Genomic DNA, 25812 nt, shown 5'->3' with positions numbered 1-25812 from the left:
TTGGCGAAGTGTCGCAGAGTCGCGAGTCGGCGAGGAACGCGCTGTCAGCCCACTCCCCGCGTCCCCGGATCCACCGCGGCCATGGCCAGCGAGAAGCTGGCGAGCAAGCTGCAGCGGCGACTGCATTGGGAGGAGGTGGACGGCGGGCTTCAGCCTGCGCCCCGAGCCGCCCCAGTCCCCGAGCCCCAGCCGCAGCCATCCGCCTGGGCGCCCACCGCCAGAGCCGACGCCGAGCTGAGCGCGCAGCTGAACCGACGGCTGGACATCAACGAGGGCGCGGCGCGACCCCGCCGCTGCAAGGTCTTCCACCCCTACTCCGAGTTCCCGGAGTTCAGCCGCCGTCTCATCAAGGATCTGGAGAGCATGTTCAAACTGTAAGCTCTCCGCCGCGTCCTGCGCCGTGCGCCCCCGGGGACCCTGAGCCCGGGAGGGAGGGGGAGGTGGCGGTGGGTTGGTCTTTCTGGCTGGGAGTCCCGGGCCCCGCTTGGGGGGGGGGGGACACAGGATGGGATAGTGCAGGGGTTCCAGGGGTGTCTTTAGCATTTAACCCCCAGATCCAGCGCGCCCCGACCGATCCCGGCGCGGTGGGGGGAATCCAGCGGGGCTGGGAAACCGAGAGCAGGAGCCGCCGTTCTCTGTGACCCAGGTCAGAAGCTCCCCTCGGGCAGCCGAGCCCGAGTCCGGGGCTCCCGGGTCCGGACGGCGGGTCCCGCCCCCTCTGCGGGCCGGCTCCGAGATTTGCCCAGGGCGCAACTTCTAGGAAACGGAGACGCGCCGCGCCTCACCTGCCAACTTTAACTTTATCTCCCGAGGGAGAAATTAGCCTCGTTGTCCTTTATCTTTTAAAACAAAGGAGGAAACTTATCCTTGGCTGCCGCGCGGGTTGGATGTACCAACAGAGACTGAGAACTGGGAGTTTGTTAAACTCTTCACGAAAGATCAGTACGTTCCTGGAGCGAGCACGTTCAGGGAGCCTCTTGGGAGCGTCGCCTTGGCTGTTGTCCCCCTTCTTGCCTCTTGGGCAGGAGGCGCTCTTCCGGAACCGGACAAGGCAGGTGGCAGCTGGTCCGGCGGGGGCTCATTCCGGTCCTGCCGTGTCAGCCCCATCGGGCGGTGGAGGCAGCGTAGGGAGACCCCCGGTAGTCGGCCTTGGAGCTTGGCAGCTCCCTGGGCCTCAGTTTCTTCATCTAGAGAGTGGGGGAAGTAATCGTCCCTGCCTTTTAAGGCCATAAAGTATTTTGCACACCGTAAGCTCCTAACTGAGCTATTAATATTAGTTCTAGAATTGGGCCAAGACCGGAAAAATGCCTGGGGGAGCGGAGGCCGCCGGCCAGGTCATGCTTGGGGCGGTTTAAAATGCGCTTGGAATGTGTTTGTCCTCCCGCGTGGAGGTTCTATTTAAAGGCGCTGACCGGCGCTGTGTGGCGGGAGCCTGGGCCCCTTCCTGAGGCTGGGCTGTTGTCCAGCCCCAGCCCCTAAGCAGAGGTCAGCAGAGGCTGGTACCTGGAGCCTCCACATCTTCTCTGCTTCCCTGACACCCTGATTTCTGCGTCCCTGGCTTCCAGGCACTGATCTCTGGTGTTAACACCCGATAGGTATAATTTGGGCCATTAAGGAAGGCTGAGTTGAAGCAAAAGAATGCACTGGGGCAAAGACAAAAGTGAATGGTGCGTCACAGCCCCTTTGATTTATTTGGGGTTATGCCTTTCCTGGCATACTGCTCCCCCTCTGGCTGCTCCCAGGTCCCAGCACTTCCTCTCAGTCCAGCTGGCTTCAGAGAGGGCATCTTGGGGACCTTCTTCTTCCAATCACTTTGGGGTGATTCAGATTTCTTTCATTTATTTTTATTACTATTATTTTTTTCTGCAGAAAAATCGTTGAAAGGATGTTTGTTTGTTTGTTTGTTGGCTGCCTAAGAGTAATAAAGGGAGTCCACACAATCAGAGGGCCTTGGGAGACCAAGCAAGCTGGCGTTGGCGAGGAAACAGATACCGGAAGAGGGTCAAGCTAAAGGGAAGGCAGTGTGTGGTCTGGGGTCCCACAGAGCTGGCAGCCCAGCCTGAGCACGAGACTTCTTCCTCCAGAGCTACTGTGTCAGTCACAAGTCTAGGTTGGGTTTTCTGTCACTTGCAACCAAAATTGGCATAAACAAAAAAGGGATTAATGGGTTCATAAAACTAAAAAAGGAATGGTGTCAGGTATGGCTGGATCAGGGAGTTCAAATGATGTCATCAGAGCTTAATTTCTTTTTCTTAAGCCAGCTTCCTCTCTGTGTTGTCCCCATTCTCAGGTGGCTTATCCCTGGTGGTGGCAGTGTGGCCACAGTAGCTCCAGCAAGTCCAGTGGGAAGAGTAACCACAGCAAAGACCTTACTGTGTGTGTGTCTTTTGTAGCTTTACTATTGCTTCTTACTGGCTCTGAACCAACTGCTGTGGCCAGGGCAGCCCGTTGCTCTGGTTGGCCAGGCCCTACCCCTGCAGAGACTAGCAGGGGGGCTGGCAGTGGGGCTCTTGCTGAGGAGGGGGGATTTGTGCTGCTCAATGTGAAGGGCCTTCACAGCTCCATCCCGGACCTGACTGTGGGCAGACTCAGGCCTTCAGCCTCCAGTGTCCTGAGGCAGGACTGGCAGCTCCGGTCATCAGGCAGTGGCATCTGAGGCACGAGTAATTGCAAAGAATCCTTCCTGGGGATTTCCCCCCATGTCCTAGAAGACAGGGGAGGCAAGACTGATCCAGTTACAGTCGGCCAAGTGGTGGCTGGAGACACCAGTGTGGCAGGAGGAGCCTCACAGGCGTAGGGTCAGACAGGGCCTAGGACCTGTGACCTTGGGCAAGCTACATGGTCCCTCGAAGCCTTAGTTTCTTGCTGGTAAGAGTACCACCTTCCCATGAGGGGCAGGTAGCTGCTGTGGCTGCCAGGGGCAGGGGCCGCTTGGGGAATGATATTTCCCCCAACGGTGGTTTGGAAAGGCCCCCCCACCCCTTAAACCTAGTATCAATACCCAATTATCTTGGGACTTCCCTGGTGGGCCAGTGGTTGAGATGCTACGCTTCCACTGCAGGGGACACAGGTTCCATCCCTGGTCAGGGAACTAAGGTCCCACATGCTATACAATGCAGCCAAAAAAAAAAAAAAGAGACCCAATTATCCATCATGAGTTTGAGGAAGGTGGGGCTATAGCCCCCTCATTCCAGGGTCATTAGCTGTGATCAAGGGCAAGTTGCTTAAGCACTTCTGTCTTTTCATCTGTAAAATGGGGGCAACCCTTTCTTTCAAGGGTTTGGTGAGAACTGAGTGAGAGGAGGGGGTGGCCAGTGCCAAGTCAGCATGTGACGTGGAACAGGGGCCTTTTGCTGAAGGCTGTCCACCCCCCCCTTGGCTCCAGGCCCCATGTCCATGTTTAGAACCCTTCCCGCCCTGCCAAGCCTTCAGGCTGCCATGCTACCCACACCCGGTCCCCCCCTGAGCTTCCAGACTCAGCCTCCTCCAGCTGAGCCCGATGGGGTTCCCCTCAGGTGCTTCCACCCAGTTTCCTCACCTGGGAGGCAGCTGAAACTTTGCCCTCCCCACCCTACCAGGGTCAGGGACTCCCCAGTCCGGGAGATTTTGTCACTTGGACATCTCTGACACAGCTCTGCTTTTAGTCCTCATCTACCCTCGGTGCCTGGCACGTGGCGGTGACTCTAGTTGATGGACAAACCCCTCATCTCATGGAGGGCTCCCTATGGTCGCTAAGTCAGACCAGACCCCCTGCCACCCCCTGGTCTCTCTTCCGTCCTGCTACCCTGAGCTCCCTCCAGGCGGCCAGCTGGCTCCGGGACCCTCTCTGCCGATCTCGCCAGCCCTGGGGGCTACCTGCACCCACTGCCCTCGCCCAGGCTGTGGTAGGCTGTGGGCCCCCTCCTACCCGGGAAGGCTGCTGTGGGGCTTGGCATTTGGGGATTTGCCACCCGTTGACCTGGCAGTACCACCTGTCCTGTAGCTGGCCCTCCGCAGCTGATGAGCTGATGAGGTCCCAGCTTTGCTCACAGCCCAGCCCAGCTTTTCTGCTGGCCCTCCTTCATATTTTCCTCTTCCTGCTGTCCTACTTGACTTTTAAAAAATACGGCATGACTTAAAAAAAATTTTTTAAAAAAACCAAAACTACATCTGGGTAGGTCCTCTTGAAAACCTAATTTTTGCTCACATCCCCCTCCCCACGCACACTCTTGCATCGAAACTTTTCTGAGCACGCTTTGGCCACTCTCTGAGGGCTGGGCAAGCGGATCCCTTTGTGGTGCCTCTTCTTCCTGGAGAAGCCCTGGGCATGCCCACCCCTCCCCGACTCGTCTCCCTGCCCTGTGGGTGTGTCACTCTGCCCTCACCCTGTCCAGTCAGCAGCTGCTCGTTGCCACACATCTGCCCCCAACTGAAATGTGTCTTTTTCTTTTTCCTTTGGTTTTTATGTATAAATTTTTAAAAATCATGTGAGAAATCTCAACTTGTTTTTCATGCTTTCCACATTCTATCCATTGCAGAAGCAGTGTGTGAGTCTGTTAAGAGCATGAACTTGGACCCGGGCTTCCTGGGTTCAGACCCCAACTCTACCACTTGCTACTTGGAAGGTTACTTTGGGCAGGTTACTACTGAAAAGCTCTGTGCCTCGGTTTCCCCTTACGTCAAGTGGGGATAGAAAAGTACCTGCCTTGTGAGTTTATTGTGGGGATTAAATAAATTCATGTATATGAAGCAGTTAGCTCAATGCTTGGCCCGTGGTGAGACCAGTAAGTTTCCGGCACTAATTTTCACAGCCATAATTTTGGTGGATGTGCAAACTGTATGTTGTCCTTTTTGTTAAATAATTTACAAACACTTTGCAATGTCTGGTTTCTCCTTTGAAGCTGATTTCACCTGCAGCTTGAGCTGTGGAGTGGGGATGTGGCCGCTTGGTGGGTAATTGGTCCCCCTGGGACTGCCCCCAGGGCTCTGTTGAGGGGACTTACTCGTTCTACTTCTGGGTGAGTGGGTGAGTGTCCTAGGGCTGCTGTGACAAGGAGCACAAGCTGGTGGTTTAAAACAAGAGACATGTATTCTCTTACCGTTCTGGAGGCTGGACTCTGAAACCAAGGTGTCAGAAGGGCCATGCTTGCTCCAAAGCCTCTAGGGAAGAACCCTTCCATGCCTCTTCTAGCTTCTGATGGTTGCCAGCAATTCTCGGCATCCCTGGCTTGCAAACGCATCGCTCTAGTCCCTGTCTTGACAGTCACGTGGTGTTCTCCCTGTGTGTGTGTGTGTCTTCACATGGCCTTCTTGTAAAGACACTAGTCCTTGGATTTAGGGTCCACCCTAATCCAGTATGACTTCTTTTTTTTTTTTTTTGGCCATGCTGTGTGGCTTGCAGGATCTTAGTTCCCTGACCAGGGATCGAACCCGGGCCACGGCAGTGAAAATGCTGAGTCCTGACCGCCAGACCGCCAGGGAATTCCACAGAATGACATTTTAATTCAATTTATTGTATCTGCAAAGATCCTATTTCCAAATAGGTCACATTCTGAAGTTCCAGATGGCTGTGAATTTTTGGGGTGGGGGGACCCTCTTCAACCCATTACTGCCCCTGGGCAGAGGTGCTCTGTCTGTCTGCATCATGACATGTCAGAATCTTAACCACTTTAGATTGTTTAGGTGATTTAGGAGGTCTGAGATGTAACCAAAGCCAGAATGATTCCTACCCTCAACAGAAGGGGGATCAGTCTTCTCAAAGCCTAACCCTATTTCAGATGGAGTTGCCATCTAACTACAAAAAACAATACCAATAGAAAACCCCCAACTTGTGCCAGGAGTGCACTTACTTTCAGCAAGAATTTCACTTTTAATCTGTTTCTAGATCCAGATTCTGATGTCGCCTTAGAGTTCACTCAGAACCTGACTTGACCAGAACAAAGTACGCCTGTTCTTTTTGTCCGGGGCTATATAGATTCATGCAGACGCTGCAAAACGTGCTTTGATCTTTTCAATTTGATTTTCCTATTTAAAAGTATTTCACTTAGGGATCTCTTACATTTTCAAGGTTTAAAAAACCCTGGATCCTTTCCAGCCTGTGAACACATCAGCTTCTTGGAGCGGGGGGTCATTTATTTGCCTTTGTACTGTTGGGACCTACTACAAATGAGCCTGGTGTGTTATAGAAGAGAGAGAATTTTCTAATGAGTGTGGGAAGCCAGAGGCGTCACCAGAGAAAGTTCCCTCTCCGTTTCCAAGAGTGTTACTGGATAGGCTGGGCCAAGAGAATAGTGGCCTGATTTTAAACGAAGAGTGAGAAGGCCCCAGAGAAACTGACTCTACAGTGTGTGTCCAGGGCTGTAATACGAGCTGGTGGAGCGGTGAAGGTTAGACAGGAAATTTTAATTACCTTGGGCTTATCCAGAGGCCCCTTTCAAAGGGAGGTAATGAGGGCAGCCACTTAAGGGTGGACCCAAATACAGCATCTTAAAATGCAGCTGTGATGTTCTTCCAGCATAGTAAAAGCTTGTGTTTCAATGCCCCAGAGAGAGGGTGGGGAGAGGAGCCTTTGGCTGTGGGAAAGTTGTCTTTTTATCAGAATCGGAAATGATGACATCATGGATGCCCTGCCAGGACTTGACTCCCCATCACTGCTGAACCCCGAAAAGGCAGGGCTGCCCTGGAACTCTTCATTTCTCATCTCCCCCACCCCCAGTTTCTTTTTCTCCTCCCTAGACTTTTCTCTGAGGGAGGGAGGAAGGGGTGTGGACTTGGAGGGCTGGGAATTTGCCAAAGGGGTGAAGGGAGCCCCGTTAAGGAGGTTTACTGGGGAGGTGGATCTTTATCTGTATCTTTTGAGTGAATTGCCTTATACACAGGGAAAGGTGGATGGAAGTAACTGGAAGTTAGTTAAGTGATTTTTTTCCCCCTTAGAGAAAGGCGAGGGCTTCTGACTCTCCTGATTGTGTCTTTAGTGCACGGTGACCCACCTTAGAGTTGAAATTCCCTCACCTGCACTGGATTTTGCACATTTGACTGTTCTGCTTGAAGGTGGGGCAGGAGAACCCAGGGCTTGTCTGAATTCCTGGCGGGCAGTCAGCCAGAACCCAGGCCGGCTTCTGTTTAGGGCCTTGGTCTCCGGCAGAAAGACGCTGTAACTGGGAACTATTTCTTAGAGAGGTTTAAGCACTGGTTTTCTTTGCCCAGAGTGTGATGTCGGGGTAGCTGGAAGGAGGTGCCACTGTTTCTGGCAGTTTTATCTTGGCAGAGAGTTTCCTTTCTCCTCATTCCTTGTTCCTTACCTCCTTTCTCTGGGAAGCCTCCTCCACCCTCCTTATTACAGAGCATCACATTTTGTGAGAATTCGAGTGACTTATTAAAATCTTACATAACGCAAAAAAAAAAAAAGTCCTTTTTCCTTTCTCTCTTGCAAAATTAGTTAAGTGCCTAGTTTCAAAGCGTTAAGGCCCAGGGGACTCTGACTTTATTTATACTCTTAGCCGTGTGATACCTCCCCACCCCCCCAGACTAACTAGTAAATAGAAATACCATCTTCCATTGAATTTGAGGGGCTTGGTGGACACGGGCTACATCGTGTGTGGTTTCACGGCGTGGCTGAACCAGTGATCTCTAAGGATGTATCGAATGAATCAGGTCTCAGGCTCTGGAGCTAGTGGCCGCCAGGCCTGTCCGTGACTTGGGGAAAGAGATACTCAGTGTAGGATCCCAGCACACACGCTAGGTTTTACACAGCTTGCTATTATTAGCTTCCTGCTTCATGAATATCTGTGTATCAGGTGCACTCTTGCAGGCTCACACTCTGCATCCTCCCCCTGCTTCTGTGTCCCTTCAGCGTTGGTGACTGAAGGGCTCCCATGGTCCCAAATGCTAGACGGTCCTTGGAAGGCCTACATACAGGGATATCTGAGTTGTTGGAGCGTGGACTGTGCCATCCTGCAGGATGAAACTCTACCTGTGCTCAATGGCCTGCCAAGACACAGACCCAGGTCCCGCACCGAATCCTTCTTTGGTTCCAAGGCCTCACGGACCTTCTGTGACCCTTTCCCAGGGCTCCCGCCCCTGGGCTCCCGTGGCCAGCGCTGTGTGTACATTCGCTAATGTCTGCTCCTGTGATACCATGATGATGATAAGGATGAGCCTCTTTCTCACCTGCTGTCTATGAGCTGTTCGTTCATTCAGTTTTTTCATTCATTCAGTGAAGCACATGCCAGGCGCTGGTGTTACACAGAGTGATCTGGAGGGGTCTCTGCCCTCGAGAAGCTCTGGGAACTCTGAACAATGGGCTGGATTTAACACGATGCTGCTTGACAGGGAAGGATGCAAATCCTGGAAAAGCCATCCGCCACCCATGTGTAAGAAACCCCGGGTAGCCTAGCAGACACTGTGAAGACGCTGCATTCGGGGCAGGGGGTCGTGGTCTTTCTGGACAAAGCCAGGGAGGAGCAGCCAGCCAGGACTGGGAAGGGGTTCAGGCCCTCGATGGATCAAAGGCCTTGAGGCCGAGGCTGTTGGAGCCAGAGGATGGAGGCTGAGAGTTTGAAGTCTGGTGGGGATCTGCTCGACCTCAGGGGGCAGAAGGTGGGTCATGAGGGTTCAGTGAAAGGAAGCCACGGCCTTGGTTCAGCATAGAGAAGAAAGAACTTTCTCATGGTTGGAATTGTTGAGAGATAAATAGGATGGTCTCAAGGGTGGTGAGCCCCTTTCTCTGAGTTCCATTGGAAGGTGTGGTCTGTCTTCGTGGAGTGAGAGAGTTTTGCAGCAAGGAAGGGTTGGGAGGCTCTTGGAAGGCTGGGGGTTAGGCTGTACGACGGTCAAAGTTCCTTCTGGGCCAGGGTTGGGCCAGCTAGGTCCGTAAAGGGCCAGGTAGTAAATCTATTTTGGCCTTGTGGGCCCTAGGTTCTCTGTTGTCACGGCTCAACCCTGCCACTGTGACTGAAAGTAGCTGCAGACAACACATCAAGGAACCTAAACTAACTGGCGTGGCTGTGTCCGGATAAGACTTGGTGAGCAGAATTTGCCTGCAGGCTATAGTTTGCCAGCCCCTATTCTAGGCAACTGCTTTGGAATCTTCTGAATCCCGAGCCCTGTGAGTCGTCGGTGGTCTTGCTCACCCCTCCCTTTCCTCACTTCTCGGCCTTTCTCCCTGACAGTGGCCTGTGGTTTCACTGGCTGGGGCAGACCTGGAGCCCCCAGGGGAAGAAGAGGCAGAAGCAGAAGTGGATGGCAGAGGGATCCCAGAGCTCTAGGACCCCAGAGTTGCTTCTGGAAGATTATTGCTTAAGTAGGAGCAACATATGTATCTGCTTCTCCTGCCACCTAAGAGGGCCGGGCAGCTGGTGCCCTGCAGCTGGGATCCCTGGGTGACACTCTGCACCCTGGAAGGGCTGCCTTGGTGTTACTTCCTCTGAGAGTTGGTCCAAGGTGTGTTTGAGCCGGGCTGTGGTCAGGAAGGGCTTAGGGACTTCCCTGGCGGTCCAGTGGTTAGGACTCTGTGCTTCCACTGCAGAGGGCAAGGGTTTGATCCTTGGTCTGGGAACTAAGATCCCACAAGCTGCGTGCTTAGGCCAAACAAACAAACAAAAAAAAAACAGCAAAAAAAAGCAAAGAACAAAAGCCCTCCAGGTGTAAAGGAAAACGAAAACTAACTTGGTTGCACAGAGACCTCGGCCTTGGGTGTCTGCCTCCTTGAGCCCCGTGGCTAAAGCAGGTGTTCCTCATCTCAAGTCTTTGGACCCTCCCCCTTCTCCCTAGCCCCCCTTCCAACTTCCCTTATTCCCTTTATCATCTTGAGTCGAGTGCCTCTGATTCCCTCTCCTTTTAGAAGGGTCTCCAGGTGGAGAGGCGGGAGTGCGTGTGGCCAGCGCCATCTTTGGTGCGCGTCACCTGCACTGATGGCTCTCATTCCTTTCAGTGCCTGCCTGATGTTCTGCTGCTAATGGCCCTTCTCTCAGTGTGGAGGCCTTTGTACAAGTCGTGGGTGGGTGGGTGTGTGTGTTGGGGGGTGTCCAGGCCTGGTTTTATTTTCTTTCAGTCTCCACCTAGCTGCCCCCCGTGTTGCTGAATAAAGGTAAATTCTTTGATTTTGGAGGCGAGGACTGCGTGGTCTGTCTCTACACAAGGCTGCCTCTGGCTGACACGATGTCCTTAGCGCTCTGCCAGCTCAGATCAGGTTTGCAGGAAGTAGAAGGATGTTGTTCAGGACTTATAAACTGTCACATGCCTAAGGCCGGCCCTGCTGCCCCTTCCTGGTCAGAATGGCAAGGGACCCCAGGGCTGTAGTTGATCCTAGCCTTGGGATTAGGCAACTCCCGGGGCCCCCCAGCCCCACCTGGCAATTCTCACTGAACACTGTGCCTGGGACCATGGTCCCCGGTCATCAACCCTCTACCAACAAGATCTGGCTGCTGACAGGCTCAGCTCTGCACCCTCAGGGACATGGTGAACTCTGTCTCAGCCTTGGAGAGGTGCTGGCCCCTGATCCTGTGCAGCTCTGTCCATCTTGGCCTCAGTGACAGGGTCTCTGTCCCCCCCCTAAATGGTTCATACTCCCCCCACCCTTTCCTACAAGGGCCAACTTTATCGAGCACAGCCACTGCTAAGAGCCACTGCTTACAGAGCACCTACTGTGCGCAGGCACCGTTCTTGGCATTTACACATCGTAAGCACTGTGAGATGGGTGCTTTTATCATCCCTCATCTTACAGATGGGGACCGTGGGACGAAGTTCAGACTCTTCACGCTGACCCTCAAGGCCGGTCACAGCTGGCTCCTGCATTCTTCTCTCTTGCTGACTGCCCCAGCCCGACCCCATTCTCGCTGGGCTGTTGGCGCTCCACAGTCTCTCTCCCATAACCCCCAATTTCCAATCTGTCCATTATTGTTGATTCTTAGGAGGTTCCCCTCCCCCTCCTCCCAGGTGTTTGCCCTGGGAAAGCAGGGTCAGCTCCTTAAGGTTGAGTGTGGCTGACTTCTTTCTTCCTTCAGTCCCCAGGGCTGGACCCAGGGCCACAGGCAGGGCAGGGGATCCTTGACCTCTGTAGAGCGGCCTGAGCTCTGCTTCTGGAGCTGCCCTGAGGCCCTAATTACGGCCCCAGTGGAGCTTCCCAGCTCCCAGGGCTGTCAGGAATAGGAGCCTTCGGTGGGGTTGTGCAGTCCCCTCCGGCAGTGCCACCAACCGCGTGACACAGGGCACATGCCTGTAAGTGAGATGCGGAAAAAGGAAAGTGACCACCTTCTCAGGTTGTCCCCAAGATCGCGTGACCACTTGGTGTGCAGTCGCAGCCTTAATTAGGTCACTCCAGTTCCAGCCCCAGGTTCTTTCCACTGAGGGAGCTGCAGGTCCAGGCCCCTAGCAGGGCTGCTGGATTTAAGGTGGTGCCAGCCCAGAGGAAGGACACTGGAAAGGGGCCACCGGCAGGGAAGCTGTGGGTGGAGGCTCTGAAGACCCGGAGGCTGGCAGCCCAGGTGCTTTTCCTTTCTATGTGGAGGGACGGCTGAGTCCCCCCCACGGTCCACTTCCACTGGGCCTGTAGGCCCTGACCTCCCCCTCCCTCAGGGCCTCCCCCTGGCCATTTCCCTCCCTGGCTCCTGGGCTTGGGAGTCGAGGGAGAGTGGGTCACTACCGGGGCTGCACCAGGCCTGACTGGGTCTGGGGGTGGAAACCCCGGGTTGTTTGGGGGCACCCGTCCCCCGAGATCCACAGGGCTCCTGGGGATTCTCAGGCAAACTAGGTTTCCAGAGGCACCTCTGGCCCAGTTTCCCAGCCCATCAGGCCTTTTATAGGAGGTGTTGGGAGCCAAGGGGAGACACCCCATTACTACAGCAAAGAACCACCCTTGCTCATTTCGACACCCCTGATTCAGAAGAGCCCTATGGCCTCCCCATCGCCTCCATCAGGGTGTGCTCAGGGCGGGCGTCCCCTGGGATGCCCTTCTCCCCCTCCTTCCTGGATGGATGCCAGTAACTCTAAATTCCCAGATCCACTTGCTCCATTCCCTGTTCCCAAGTGAGTCCCCAGCCGCCTGTACTTATCCAAACCCAGCAAAGGTGCCCCGATTTCAAAAGGACCAAGGGGAGACCCCAGGATTAGGGTCCTTCTCTTAATGAGCCAAAACTAAAAAAGTGAACCCTTACTGATGAGCTTACGGCTAAGCTGAGAGTTTACCTGTCTTCCTGTCATCTTGGCAGCAACTGGACAAAGCCCAGAGAGTAACTCGCCCAAGGACACACAGCACAGGATGTCACCGGGGCCTTGAACCAGGGCAGTCTGACCCCAGGAGCTCACTGCCAGCCCCTGCTGCCCTGCCACCTTTCCTTTCTTTATGAACTTCCAGACACCAGGTACAGAACTATAGGAGGCTGTGGTTGGGGAGACCCAACTGGTCTCCTGCAGCCTGTAAAGATGTTGGCCTCTTACCAGAAAAAGAAGGATGTTTCCCAGGAGTGAGTCCCCACAGCACTGGCTGTGCACAGGACAGGTGAAGCTGGCGCTCACCTGCACCCAGGGCCACTCCCAGCTCACCTTCTCTCTGCCTGCATCTCTCCACAGTGAGGACTACTGCATGCCCCCCACTGCTCACTCCACTCTCCCCCACTACTGCCCCCCTAAATCCATCCTGCACATCAAGCCAAGGGGTCTTTCTGAGACAGCCATCTGATGTCACTTCTCTGCTTCACACTCTCTTTTTTTGTTTGTTTGTTTTTGGTTTTGTTTTTGCGGTACGCAGGCCTCTCACTGTTGTGGCCTCTCCCGTTGCGGAGCACAGGCTCCGGACGCGCAGGCTCAGCGGCCATGGCTCACGGGCCCAGCCGCTCCGTGGCATGTGGGATCTTCCCGGACCGGGGCACGAACCCGTGTCCCCTGCACCGGCAGGCGGACTCTCAACCACTGCGCCACCAGGGAAGCCCTCTGCTTCACACTCTTTGAGGGTTGCCACTCTTACCCGTAAGAAGACACAGCTCTCCCAGAATGCCTTGTGGGAGCTGGCCCCCTACCCCCTTCTGGGACATCCCCGCACCTCTGGACTGCACTGGTGACAGGGGCTCCCTCCCAGGGCTCTGCACACTCACTCCTGCCCATGCTCTGGCCTTATCACAGCTCAACTGTCTGTACATCTGCCTCCCCGCTGAGACTGGCCTTTGTGCTTTTCTTCTGCTCTGGAGAGGCCCCAGGTAGATGTGAGCCAGGTGACTCGAAGAGCTAGGCGTTCATCCCACAAAGGCGGCTGGGAGCAGCCTGATTGGAAATCGGACTCTGGGCTCAAAAGCTTTTGTACTTAATTCCTCAGGGTCCCCCTTCCTCACACCCTGCTTTCTTTTACTTTGCATGTAGTTGTAACACACTTGGAGATGTGGCTTCTCAGTCTGCAGCAAATCAGAAGGAAGGGAGGGAGGGAGGGAGGAGGGGAGGGAGGGATAAAGGGAGGGAGAGAGGGAGGGAGAGAGGGAGGAAAGAAAGGGCAGATAATTGGACAGCTAAGGGGGACCTACACAAAAGACGGGAAACCAGGACCTCAGAGAAGGGGCAGGCAGCGAAGCACGGAGGAACGACAGTCCTATGGGCTCGGGGGACCCTGAGGCTCATCTGGATGGGCACAGCTAGGGGCACCCACGGGAGAAGCAGGAAAGCCCCAGGAAGGGCTGCCTGCTCTGGGGATAGTCTGGCACAGCACCCTTCTCCTACTTGAAAGAGCCTGGGCCACACGGGGAATCTTGTGAAAATGCAGGTTCTGATTCAGCAGGTCTGGGAGGGGACCTGGAATTCTGCCTTTCGAATAATCCTGGATGACCGTGGTGCTGCTGGTCCGGGGACCACACTTTGAGTGGCTGCCAGAGCCAGCCTGTCTGAAAAGGCAGTGCATGTTTCCCATACAAGGCCTTTCTGGAGACAAGCCGGTGTGTTCCCATGTTCTGGGTCTCTGGGGTGCAGGCGGTTCCCCCCAGCACTAAGAGTAAGGCATTTTCTGGGGCAATCCTCCTGAGAACCCCCGTACCCCCTGGGGATCCCTGGGGAGTTTCTGATGGCTGAGTTTCAGGCAGACAAAGGCTGCCCTGCTTCTTTCTTCCTTGATAGCAGGATTATTCTGGGCAGGTGAAAACCAAGAAAACCCAGGGGCTCTGCACAGTGGAGCTGAGAGAGCAAGCCATTCATGGACCAGAACGGGGCGGACATTGGAAACCAGCCCCTGAGCCCTTGCTGCTGTCTCCTTACTGGCAGGCCTTCGGTGGGGCGAGGATTAAGGGTCACCTGGGCCCCTCTGGCCAGGCCACGGGCTTTCCCAGGTCGTAGGCACTCAGGGTGGTGGGCCCAGTGTTCAGGGATCTCAGCCCATCCTGCCTCAATCCACCCCATTCCCCTGACCAGTGATGACCCCAATCAGTTGAGTTGGGAAGCCTTTTCAGGTGAGCCCTTGGAAGACAGATGTGATGCTCTCATACAGGACAGGCGGGGCGATGAGAGTCGCTCATCAAGGGCTTCCTGGAAATTCAGCCGAAGGGGCCACAGCAGCCTGTGGATTCGGGTTTCCCCCAGAATGCTAAAGATGGTAGAGGCTGTTTGAGGCCAGTGGGTGTGGGCAGCTCATCAGAGCAGCAGCCCTGGAAGTTGTCTGCTTCCTCTTCACAGCTGCAGACAGGTCCTACTTTTAAATATAGCTCCCTCCCATTGCTTGCTTACTGGGTGCCGGGGGCCAGTGCTGGCGTGTTATCTCCTGTTGGCCCGTCTACAGCTCTGCAAGGCGCAGACAGCTCAGTTAGAGTCAGCCTGCAGTGGGCTCGGCAGCCCGTCTCTCCCAAATGAATGGCAGGGCTGGCTTTGCACCCAGGCCTGTGTCTGCGGGGCCATATGCAGTGCCGATGGAACTGGAATCTCCCCCTAACAGATCCTGGAGATTAGGAAGATGAAGAGAATGAGGACATTTAAAAAAAAAAACATGGAAAAAGCTCATCAATCCAGAGGAGGGCTAGAAAGAAGCCTTAGGAGACAAACAAGGATGCGGGGTCTTAGAGTTGTGAGTGAGGTTTCTTGGTTTTTGTTTTTTTAATATCCTGGACTGCCTTTAATAAGAAAAATCTTGGTTAAAATTTAAATTATAGAAAAAAACTGGTACAGGGAGCTAAGATGTTGGTAGAGGGAGGAGCCAGGGGCTTAAGGGAGCCCCAATGAGCCTGCAAGCATTTGAAAGATATAAAGTACTGGGAGGCGGGGAGAGGAAGTGTTTTGATGGTTTGAAACGGGGAGAGTGACGCAGCTTAGGCCGGCTTTGTAGGAGAAGGAGAGCCCCAGATGAGCCTAGGGCTGGGGCTCTCTCCCCGACTCCCCTGGGGCCTGGTCCCAGCCTAGTGGGTGGCTCTGCCTGCTGAGCAGTGCAGGTGGGCCCCACCTGGGCAGGTTCTTCTAGGTGTTGCTCCCTTTCCATGGGGCCGGATTCCAAACTGCAAGGAATGTGATGGAATTTTCCTGGAGGGACTGGAAGCAGAGGAGGTTTCCAGAATGAGGAAAACAAATCCGACTGCATTCATTTCTTCCACGGGCCCAGAAGTTTGGCGTAAGGTCACCTGTTCGCAGATGGCCTTGTCTCAGGGGGTCCTCACACTGCAGTTACTTGAGGAGAGGGGCTCTGAGCAGGTTGAGGGTGAGTGCTTTGCGCCTGGTCCAGCCTTGGGGGCCTCTGCTAGGGGTCCTCACCTCCAGCTTCCTTCGAGCGCACCCACGGTGGAATGCGTTGCTGAAGTTGTCCCACAGCTTTCAGAAGGGCCTTTATCCATTTAACACCCTGCTTCCCCAGGGCACCTGTCTGCCTCAGCTTTGACTGGCTTGTCTCTGTCAACTGTCACTGGAGGGGCCACGTTGGCATCCTGTAAGGACTGACCTGCTATCAAACCTACATCTGGTGGCAGTGTTGCCCAGCCCTGCGGTCGGGCTGTGGGCTTGGGCATCAAGTGGCGATAACCGGGGCTAACCTCGCTGGGCCTAGTGACCTTCGGTTGGTTGACCTAGGTGGGCTTGGTTTCTTCGTCAGCCTGACAGTGTGACGTTCCTTAAAGGAGTGTTGGAGGGTTAAAGCCGATCAAATCTATTTGAAGGGCTGTGTTGGTGAGACTGTTTCTTCAGATGTTTGTGAGACGTCGGTAGTCTCTCGGGCAAAAATGAATAATTTTGCGTATGTGGGCAGCTGGCGATACTGCACTCCGAGACCAGAATCAGAATCTACACACGTATGGGACTCAGCAGCGTGACTCCTATTATTTCTGCCAAAGTCATCAGATATAAATTGTAAAATGTGTGACTCGCACAGTTAACTAGCGGTCTGTTTGCTGGGACATAGTGTGTGCGCTCTATCCATCCCCTGGCTCCCCACTGAGTTAAGGGGCACATAGTATAAGCTTAGTTCATGGTCATTCCTGCCTTGCCTGTTCCCACGTGAAGCCAGGCACCCGCCTGAAAGCCCCAGGTTAGTTCTGATCCACAGCAATTGGCTTCACTGCACCCCTCAGCTTTCATGACCTGTCAAATGGGGGGACTCATTACCACCTCACAGCTCTGCTGAACTAAATCAGGTGTTTTAGCACAGCACCGGGCACTTAGTGAGCACTCAAAAAACAGTAAACAGGTGGCTATTATGAATTCTTCATGGGACTGTCATAAAGACGAAAGGGTTAGTGTATGAGACAATGTGTTGTGATCTGCAAAGCAGGCTAGTTGTAGTTATTAGGGGCTTTGAATCCCATTGTGTGCGCGGAACGCGTATGGTAGTCGGATGCTTTGAGAGGAGCAGATGAAACAGTAAGTTGATGAGGGGGACCTGGGAGGTTTTTCCTGCCTGTCTGGCATATGCAGGCCCTGAAGGAAGTGGCTGTGGACCAACCCTCGGAGATGGTCACTTTAAAGAGGGAAAGATGCACTTCTGGATTACAAATCCCAGTTCCATGGGGAGGGGCGAGGACACCACTAATGTGGTCAATTTATGGTCTTCCCGGGACTTAACTATGGGCTTGGCTGGTGCTTCGGGCAGGAACAAAGGGACGCAGTCTTTGCTGAGTCCCTGGGAGTCGAGGCAGTGGCTGACTCGTGACCCCTTTCTTTCCTGCCCCTCTTGCCTTGGAGACATCCCCTTTCAGTCCACACACTGGCTTTATTCCTGTGCCAAACTGGTGCTCCCGGCAGGATGCCTGGCCCTTTCTTTCTTTTTTTTCTTTTTAAAATTTATTTATTTATTTTTGGCTGCGTTGGGTCTTGGTTGCTGCGAGCGGGCTTTCTCTAGTTGTGGAGAGCGGGGGCTACTCTTTATTTTTTTAATTGATTGATTGATTGATTGGCTGTGTTGGGTCTTTGCTGCTGCGCGTGGGCTTTCTCTAGTTGCGGCAAGCAGGGGCTACTCTTCCTTGCCGTGCGCAGGCTTCTCATTGCGGTGGCCTCTCCTGTTGCGGAGCACGGGCTCTAGGTGCACGGGCCTGAGCAGTTGCGACACACAGACTCAGTAGTTGTGGCTCATGGGCTCTAGAGCGCAGACTCAGCAGCTGTGGCATACGGGCTTAGCTGCTCCGCGGCACGTGGGATCTTCCCGGACCAGGGCTCGAACCCGTGTCCCCTGCATCGGCAGGCGGATTCTTAACCGCTGCGCCACCAGGGAAGCCCAGGGGCTACTCTTGGTTGCAGTGCGTGGCCTTATTGCGGTGGCTTCTCTTGTTGCGGAGCATGAGCTCTAGGCACACGGGCTTCAGTAGTTGTGGCTCGTGGGCTCAGTAGTTGTGACTCGCGGGCTCTAGAGCACAGGCTCAGTAGTTGGAGTGCATGGGCTTAGTTGCTCCACGGCATGTGGGATCTTCCTGGACCAGGGCTCAAACCCGTGTCCCCTGCGTTGGCAGGCGGATTCTTAACCACTGCGCCACCATGGAAGTCCCCCGGCCCTTTCTTCTGTCTGGGATTTGCCCACCGAGGTGGTGTGCTTTTGCTCCCAGGCACATTACTCACCAAAGTGGTCAAACCAAAATTTCCTGCCTATTGAAAGAAATTGGAATTCCTTTTAACCTGTCACCCAGACTTTGCCAAGGCCCTTTCTCACATATTTGTCCTCTTTCTTAGGCCTGGAGAATGTTTCCGGCTTGAGGGCCTAAAAGAGGTTTTCCGACCCTTCTTGACTCTTCTCAGTTAGAACCCCAGAGAAATGCCAGGGATAAGGTCTCCGAGCCCCTCTCTGCCATGGCCCCATCTCGACTGCCGGTTGTGCTGGGGAGGCTGAGCTAGCTGTGTTCCTGTCCCTGCTGGGTGAGGACGAATTCCTGCCTTGTTCCCTGACCTTTCCTTATCTTGCCCCAATTCACCTCCTGTTCCTGGGGCCCCCTCCCCTCTCTTTACCCCTGAGCTTTTCAGCTGCTCTCGTCCTCCCTTCACTTTCCTTCCTTTCTTCTCTGCGTTCAGACCCCGAACCTCTGCGTTTGCTCGGAAAGATCCACATCTTAAATTCATCCCCCGTCGTGGCTTCAGTCTCCTCTGCAGACTTCGCAGGGACATGCGCTGTGCGCTGAGCAGCAGGCAGAGGACGTTCGTTCACAATCTCGGCCTGGAGGGGAGCATAGGGGCCGTTTAACGACGGGCTGCCTTCCTAAGGTAGAATTGCCTGAGGAGCGCTTCCCAAAGTGTTTTCCTTGGAACACTCGATAGCTTAGACGTGCCTCCTCCAGTGGAAAATCCCTGAACACAGAGGACTGTGTGGTCTGATGAGTCTGGGTGCTGTTTCCCTCTGGTAAGTTTCAGACACGTGACCATATGGAAGGCTCTGGAAAGTTCCACACTAAAGAAGCCTGTTTACTTTGACTAGGATTCCCCGTAACAGAGACCGTCCCTCCGGCCTGTTTGTAAGAGCTCTTCTCACCTCAGGTCTTGTGTTAGCTGTTTTTGCCAGAAAGGTCTTCCTTGTGCTTGGCTAATACCCGTCTCTGTCATGCCCCCACACAGAGCCCAGTTCTGGCCGTCACCAGCTTGCTGAGATCCTTTGGGCCTAGATTCTGTCACAGCTTTGTGTCACCAGCAAATCTGATAGTCAGCACTCTTCCTAGGTGGCCCTACACCTAACAGGCAAGCCGCTGAATTGTATGGGCCTCTACTCCTGCCTGTCGTTCCCCCAGAAGCCTAATAGAGGGGGCTTGCTGACTCTGGTAGAGATAATAGGTCAGTCATCACAGTTTTCTGTTGGACCAGCTTGACTACCCTGTTTCAAAAGCCAATGAGCATATGACCTAGCAATTCTACTCTTGGTTATATGCCCAAGGGGAGTGAAACCAAATGTCTACATAAAAACTTGTATGTGAGTACCCATAGCAGTATCATTGATCACAGCCGTAAGTGGAAACAACACAAACATCTATAAGCAGGTGAATGGATAAACAAAATGTGTATATTTATACGATAGAGTATTATTCAGCAATGGATAAGAAGAGTAAAGTACTGATTGACATGTGCCACAAGCTGGGTGAACTTTGAAAACGTTATGCTAAGTGAAAGAAGCCAGACACGGGAGGTCGCGTGTCGTATATGCCGTTTATATCAAGTGTCCAGAGTAGGCAAAACCATAGAGACAGAAAGCAAACTGGTAGTTGCTATGGGCCGGGGAGAGGGGCATGAGGAACGACTGCTACAGGGCATGGATTTCTTTTCGGGGTGACGAACATGTTGTGGAGTTAGATAGCGATGATGGCTGCACAACCTTGCAAATATGCTAAAAATCACTGAGTTGTGCAATTTTAAAAGAGTGAATTTTATGGTATGTAAATTATATCTCAATAAAGCCATTACTTTAAAAAGAAGTGGGGACTTGTCTGGCGGTCCACACTTCTACTGCAGGGGGCATGTGTTCGATCCCTGGTCGGGGAACTAAGATCCCTCATGCTGTGCGGCGCGGCCAAAAAAAAAAAAAAAAACCAAAAAAACCTGTAAAAAGAAGTTAAAAACCAAGTAAATGAGGCCAATCCTCTAATCACCTTTAGGGGACCCCTGGCAATCATTCTTTTAAGTGCCATCCCTTGATAATACTAGATCCTGGGCTGGTCCATCTGTGATTCATACACTCTGCCCGCTTCCTGGAAACCACACTGGAGCACCTGTCTTGTCCTTCAGGGTCCTCAGAGCTCACCAACAGGATTCCAGGGGTATTGTCTGTGTCTTTTAGCATCTCATCTCACAGAGTGATCCTTCCAGGCAGGGAGGGAGTGGGACCCCAGCGGGAGCGCAGACCTGCTTGAAGGAGGTGGCGTCTGCTTAGCACAGAGGGCAGACTGGTGCTGCCAGCGATGAGAGGAAGAAGGGGCGGCTCCCCAGCTCCAGGGGACAGAAAAGGCCACCGAGGAGGGTGGGTGGAGGTACGTTCTGGGTGGGAGGAATGGCATGAGTCGGCCACTGTGGCTGGAGCAGGGCACACTGGGAAGTACTGGGCCTCATCTCCAGCATGACCACATGGGCTTCAAAATACCACCAGCCCACAGGGTTAGATTTCTGGCTGCCCACAGGCTACATTTCTTGGCGGCTGGTACAGTGATTCCTAACAATGGTGGTTTCTTTTGTGGAGCTGGGGCTGGGGGGTGATAGACAGTGAGGAAGCCTGTTTTGTTTGTTTGTTCACGTGTTTGATTTTTACGTTTTACCATCTTAACCGTGTAAGTGTTGAGATCAGTGTACGTTCACATTTTCGTGTAGCCCTCGCCACCGCCCATCTCCAAGACCTTTTCCTCATCCCAAACTGAAACTCGAACCCGTGAAATAATAACCCCCTCCACCCCCCGCTTCCCCTGGTCCCTGATAACTACCTTCTGTCTCTATGAATTCTAGATACCTCACAGAAGTGGAATTATGCAGCATTTGTCCTTTTGTGTCTGGCCTATTTCAACCATAGCATAATGTTGACAATGTTCCTCCATGTTGTAGCATGTATTAGAATTTCATTTTTTAAATGGCGAATAATATTCTGTTGTGTAAATATATCATACCCCACTGTATGGATGTATCTCATTTTGTTTATCCGCTCATCTGTCAGTGGACACTCGGGTTGCTGCTGCCTTTAGGCTATTATGAACGGATTTGTTTCTTAAAGCATGATGTGCATACCTGAGCAACAAGTGATCTCTGGGGAGCAGAAAATGGGATGGACTTGACGGGAGAAGAGCCAGCGAGTCTGTGAGGAAGCCCCACAATAGCCCGAGTGTATAGAGGAGGGCGGGGGTGGTGGAGTGACCGGGGCGGAAGGACAGAAGGCTGAGGAGGGCTCCACGGGGCTGACCAGGCACTCGGGAGTAGAGGGCAGGGCCAGGACCCCTCCCATGGGGAGGCAGGGATCGTTTCCTGCGGGTGGCTCGGGGGTGGGGGGACAGACAGCAGAGGTGCTGGCTCTGTGTCGAAACTTGGCCAGGAGGGCAGAGCCACCACCCCGCTCATCTGTGACACACAGGTGTGACGGTTCAGACCTGGAGACTAGATTGTGAGCTGGAGGGCAAAGCGTGAAACCGCAGTGCTGGGGCCAGGCCTGACTCACAGCCCAGCACCTGGACGGGAAGCAGTTTCCAGAGACAGGAGACCAGAAGACGAGCAGAGGGGTTGGTGGAACTGGGGGTAGCAGAGACCCAGGGGCCGGTGACCAAGGGGAGGCTTCCAGAACTGTCAGTTGCTCTACGTAATAGCGTGGGTGCGTAGGGTGCCCTGCAGCAGCTATTCTATCGTCCAGCATCAGGAGGTCAGTTGATGTTCGTTGACCCAAACTGGGAAAAATCAAGGGAGACGAGCATGTTTTTCATCCTCAAGAAACTTATGGCCTAATTAAGGAGTTGAAAGACATGAAAACACTCCTGCAGTACAAGACCCACTTTGAGTCATATCCTGCAGAGCCCCAGAGGTGTTGGAGGAGAGAGAGGGGACCCTTCCAATGCAATGACTCTGGTGGGCACTGCAAGGCAGGAGTCTTTTGAGTCATTTTTCAGTAAATAAGGCCAAAAGCATTACACATTTGGTAGATTAACAAGTGTCCTTCGGTCCTGGCCATGGCCATCCCTCACCAGCGCCCTGCCTTTGACCTACAGGTATGATGCCGGAAGGGATGGCTTCATTGACCTGATGGAGCTGAAGCTGATGATGGAGAAGCTGGGGGCCCCCCAGACCCACCTGGGCCTGAAGACCATGATCAAGGAGGTGGACGAGGACTTTGATGGCAAACTCAGCTTCCGTGAGGTACCTGTGTCCTGCTGGCCCTGAGCCCCTGGAGGAGGGGGGTGGCCCTGAGAGGACTCGCAGATTTACCATCCCCCGGAGTGCAAATGGCTTTGGCCTCTCTTGAGTGCTGCTTGGATATTTAACCTACAGTTCTGCTTTTTAAAATAAATTTAAGGATCTAGTGAACCGCAGTGCTGGCATGAAAAAATGCTGAGCAAGCAGATTGAAAGTCAGTGTGGGTAGGATAACCTCATTTGGGTAAAATGGTAAGTACTGAGAAATCTGGAGGGATGTTCACCAAAATATTCATTGTGGATGTTTGTGGGTGCAAAGTGTTGGTGGTTTTATAATTTTATACTTAAAAATATATATTTAAACTGTTAATTTTATAACAGGCATTTAAAAATAGTAAAAAAAGAGAAAGAAAGAAAGAAAAAAGAAATTATACAAAGGGTCTTACTCTGTGCCCATGGACCTTCCCCTCCAAACAGGTCCAAGGATGGGTTTTTTTTGGTCTTTGAAACCCTGAAATTGTGTTCGTACAGTTATCTTCCTGGAAAAGCACATGGAGTCACCTGATCCCCCAATGGATGAAAACCTCAGCCATTTTTATTTTGGGGAATAAATCTCAAGACCATTGGGTTTCTTCCATGGCAAGGATGCAGCTCCACAAGGAAGGGAATTCCATGTTTTGTGTGTTTGAGGCTTGTGGAAAGGTTTTTAGATATGTCAGTGACCTGTTATTAGAATAACTTTAGCGGCACCATCCAGGCTAAAGGCTTGGACATTAGCCCAGCTGCTGTGGTCTCATTTTCAGTCGTGTCTCTTTGGGGGCCCTTGGGAGTTGAGAGAAGACAGGACTGTTCTTGTCTCCTGGTGTCTAACCTTTGTTATTCCAGGAAGAGTGGAGTGCAGGCATCCTGGTTTCTGAGAGTGAGAACTTGAGCCGAATACTGGTCATCTTTCCAGTAGATAGGGCCTTTGGATGCTCTCGCTGGGGGTCTCTGCAGCTGACCTAGCAGCCGTGAGTCCCTTCCCTAGCTGGCCTTACCTCTCACTGCCCACAGATCAACTCCAGAATCTCCCATCTCTTCCTTTCCTGAACTGGCACATATGGAGATGGATCACGAAAACCTCTGTTCGGCATAGCCCTCAAGATAATCTGGTACCAGACTTCTCATTTCAAGGCTAAGGAGCTAGAAGACCAAAAGGGTCAACACTTGCCTGAAATCAGGTCCCAGCTCAGGGCTGGGCCTGGGTTACAGCCTCCCCCCATCATTCACCACATTCAACTTCCCAGCTGCCTCTCTGTCTCCCTCGCCTCTCATTTGGTTCCTTTGTATCATTCATACATCACGCTGGGCATTGGCTCTTTCCAATCTGGGTACCCCTGGAGTATAGAAGGTAAAGGATCATGCCTTGGCAAAGCTTTGGAGGCAAGGTTGGGGAAAGAACTTCTACCGCAAAGTTGTGACCTCTGGAGGACAGAAATTGAGGGTGCTTAGAAAGTCTGTGCAAGTCAGCAACTGAGCTAAGACACAGTCCGTCCCCCTGTTTTACCCAGGAGCCACCCAAATGTGCCCCTCTCTGCATCCAAGATGCTCAGTTAGCTTTTGGTTAGCTGCTGGCTTGGCCATTTCGCCCAGACGGTGGACATCAGAGGCTTAGACATCTCCAAAGGGTTTTGTTGTGGGTCCTCAACCTGCCTACAGGCCTTCAGTGACATTCACATTCAGTCTTTTGTCAGTTCAGAGCCCCACTGTGGTCCCAGCTCTAGGAGTTGTACCCAGAGGTACAGGATTTGGACATACAGATGCATTTGCCATTAATACTCCACAGTCTAACCTCCTGCTCTTAGTATTTCACTCCGCTGGTTTCTGCACATGTTGTAAGCCACTAGTGGGCCGATGCTGTGTTTGTGTAACGAAAAGAGACTTATAGCCCAACCTCCATCTTCCACACAGAGCTGCATAACTGCAACAAGTTATTTTACTTCTCAGCTTCAGTTTTTCTGTCCTTAAATTAGGGCTGTTAATAGCTTTTGCTCAGGACTGTTTCGAGAACCAAGTTCTCTTTCTATGCCTCCATCAGTTAGAGCTCTTGATTGCAAGTGAGGGAAAGAGAATGCTAGCTAATTTAAATAAGAAAAGAACAAACAGCTATTGGCTTACATACCTGGGAGATGAAGAAGTGGAAGTGTTTTAGTCACAAGTAATCCAGGGTCTTCCTCTTGCCGTATCTTGAATGTGCTTTTTTCTGTGTCCACCTCATCTTTTCTTTCCAAATAAGGTGTTGTCCCTGGCATATGACAAGATGGCTGCTGGCAGCTCCAGGCTACATTGTCCCAGGGGATAGAGGGCTTCTTTATCCCAGAGTCCTTACCAGTCTCAGGAGAAGGCTTCTGATTGGCCCTAATAGGGATACATGCCCACCTCCTGGACCAGTCATTGAATCCAGGGTACTGTGATTGGCTAGATCCAGGTCATGTGCCATGAGGCACCATAGTCAACAGCTCCACCATCATCACAGGTGTTCTCATGACCTGGCACTTAGTAGGTGCTTGGTGAGTTTGTATTCCCTTTCTTTTTCTTTGGATTAACTCAACTGAAGTGAGTTATATCTAAATAAAAGCTACTTTCCCCCAACATACAAGGAAATTGATCTTTCTTTTAAACCATTTCTCTTCAATTATGAAAATAATATCTGCACACAAGGGGCATTTTAGAAGATGGCATGTATGAAACCATTAAAAATGATGACATATTCAATAGCACAGTGTTTGATGACCAGAGAACACATGTTGACAATGTAAAAAGCAGGGAAAAAAGCAGATTTCCAAACTGTATATAAAATATAATTGTTTAGGGCTTCCCTGGTGGCGCAATGGTTAAGAATCCACCTGTCAATGCAGGGGACATGGGTTCGAGCCCTGGTCTGGGAAGATCCCACATGCCGCGGAGTAACTAAGCCCGTGCACCACAACTACCGAGCCTGTGCTCTAGAGCCCACAAGCCACAACTACTGAAGCCCACGTGCCTAGAGTCCGTGGCTCTGCAACAAGAGAAGCCACCACAATAAGAAGCCTGCACACCGCAACAAAGAGTAGCCTCCGCTCTCTGCAACTAGAGAAGGGCTGCACGCAGCAATGAAGACCCAACACAGCCAAAAATAAATAAATAAATACTTTTAAAAAGAAGTAATCATTAAAATAAATAAATTAATTCAAAAAATAAAATATAATTGTTTGCATTTATGGTTTATGTACGTGTATAGACATGTGGAAGAAGTCATAAGGATGGACCAGAGTTAGCAGTTCTATGTCCATAACTGTAGGGATCTAGAATCCTATTCCAGGCACTCACCACCTCATTCTCCTTTGGAGGCAGACAGCAAGACCTTAATATCCTCCCCTCTTTTTCTTGTAGTCCTTATTAATTCCATTACACCTGTCTCAAAGTGAATTGCTCCAAGACCAGATGTGTGGTAGTTTTGTACAAAGGCTGGATAAAGGGTTTACTATATTCCATATTATTACTGAGAACTGTAGGTCCTGTTTTCTCTTCCCACCTTACCCTCTCTGGGGTGGGTCCCTGGCAGCCCTGGTTGTACTGGGTTGCACCC

At 52.5% G+C, this 25812-nt stretch overlaps 1 protein-coding gene across 2 annotated transcripts in view; it reads left to right on the top strand.

Moving 5' to 3' along the window:
• Nucleotides 1-6: 6 nt before the first annotated feature.
• The window catches only part of EFHD1 (EF-hand domain family member D1), a 38483-nt gene continuing 12677 nt past the window's right edge, over nucleotides 7-25812 (top strand). The window contains exons 1-2 of one of the 2 annotated variants that reach the window (XM_024740540.1): nucleotides 7-374; nucleotides 22062-22209. In XM_024740540.1, coding sequence (XP_024596308.1) covers nucleotides 82-374; nucleotides 22062-22209 — 441 coding nt within the window. In that variant the 5' untranslated portion in view covers nucleotides 7-81. Of the gene's footprint in view, nucleotides 375-15613; nucleotides 15632-22061; nucleotides 22210-25812 lie in introns of those variants that run through there. The other variant, XM_024740541.1, reaches the window with a different exon arrangement.

Source organism: Neophocaena asiaeorientalis, unplaced genomic scaffold, assembly GCF_003031525.2.
Source record: "Neophocaena asiaeorientalis asiaeorientalis breed wild unplaced genomic scaffold, Neophocaena_asiaeorientalis_V1.1 scaffold388, whole genome shotgun sequence".
NCBI classification, from domain to species: domain Eukaryota; kingdom Metazoa; phylum Chordata; class Mammalia; order Artiodactyla; family Phocoenidae; genus Neophocaena; species Neophocaena asiaeorientalis.
Note: the sequence above shows the minus strand (reverse complement) of the source record. Positions and strands in the feature narration are given on the sequence as shown.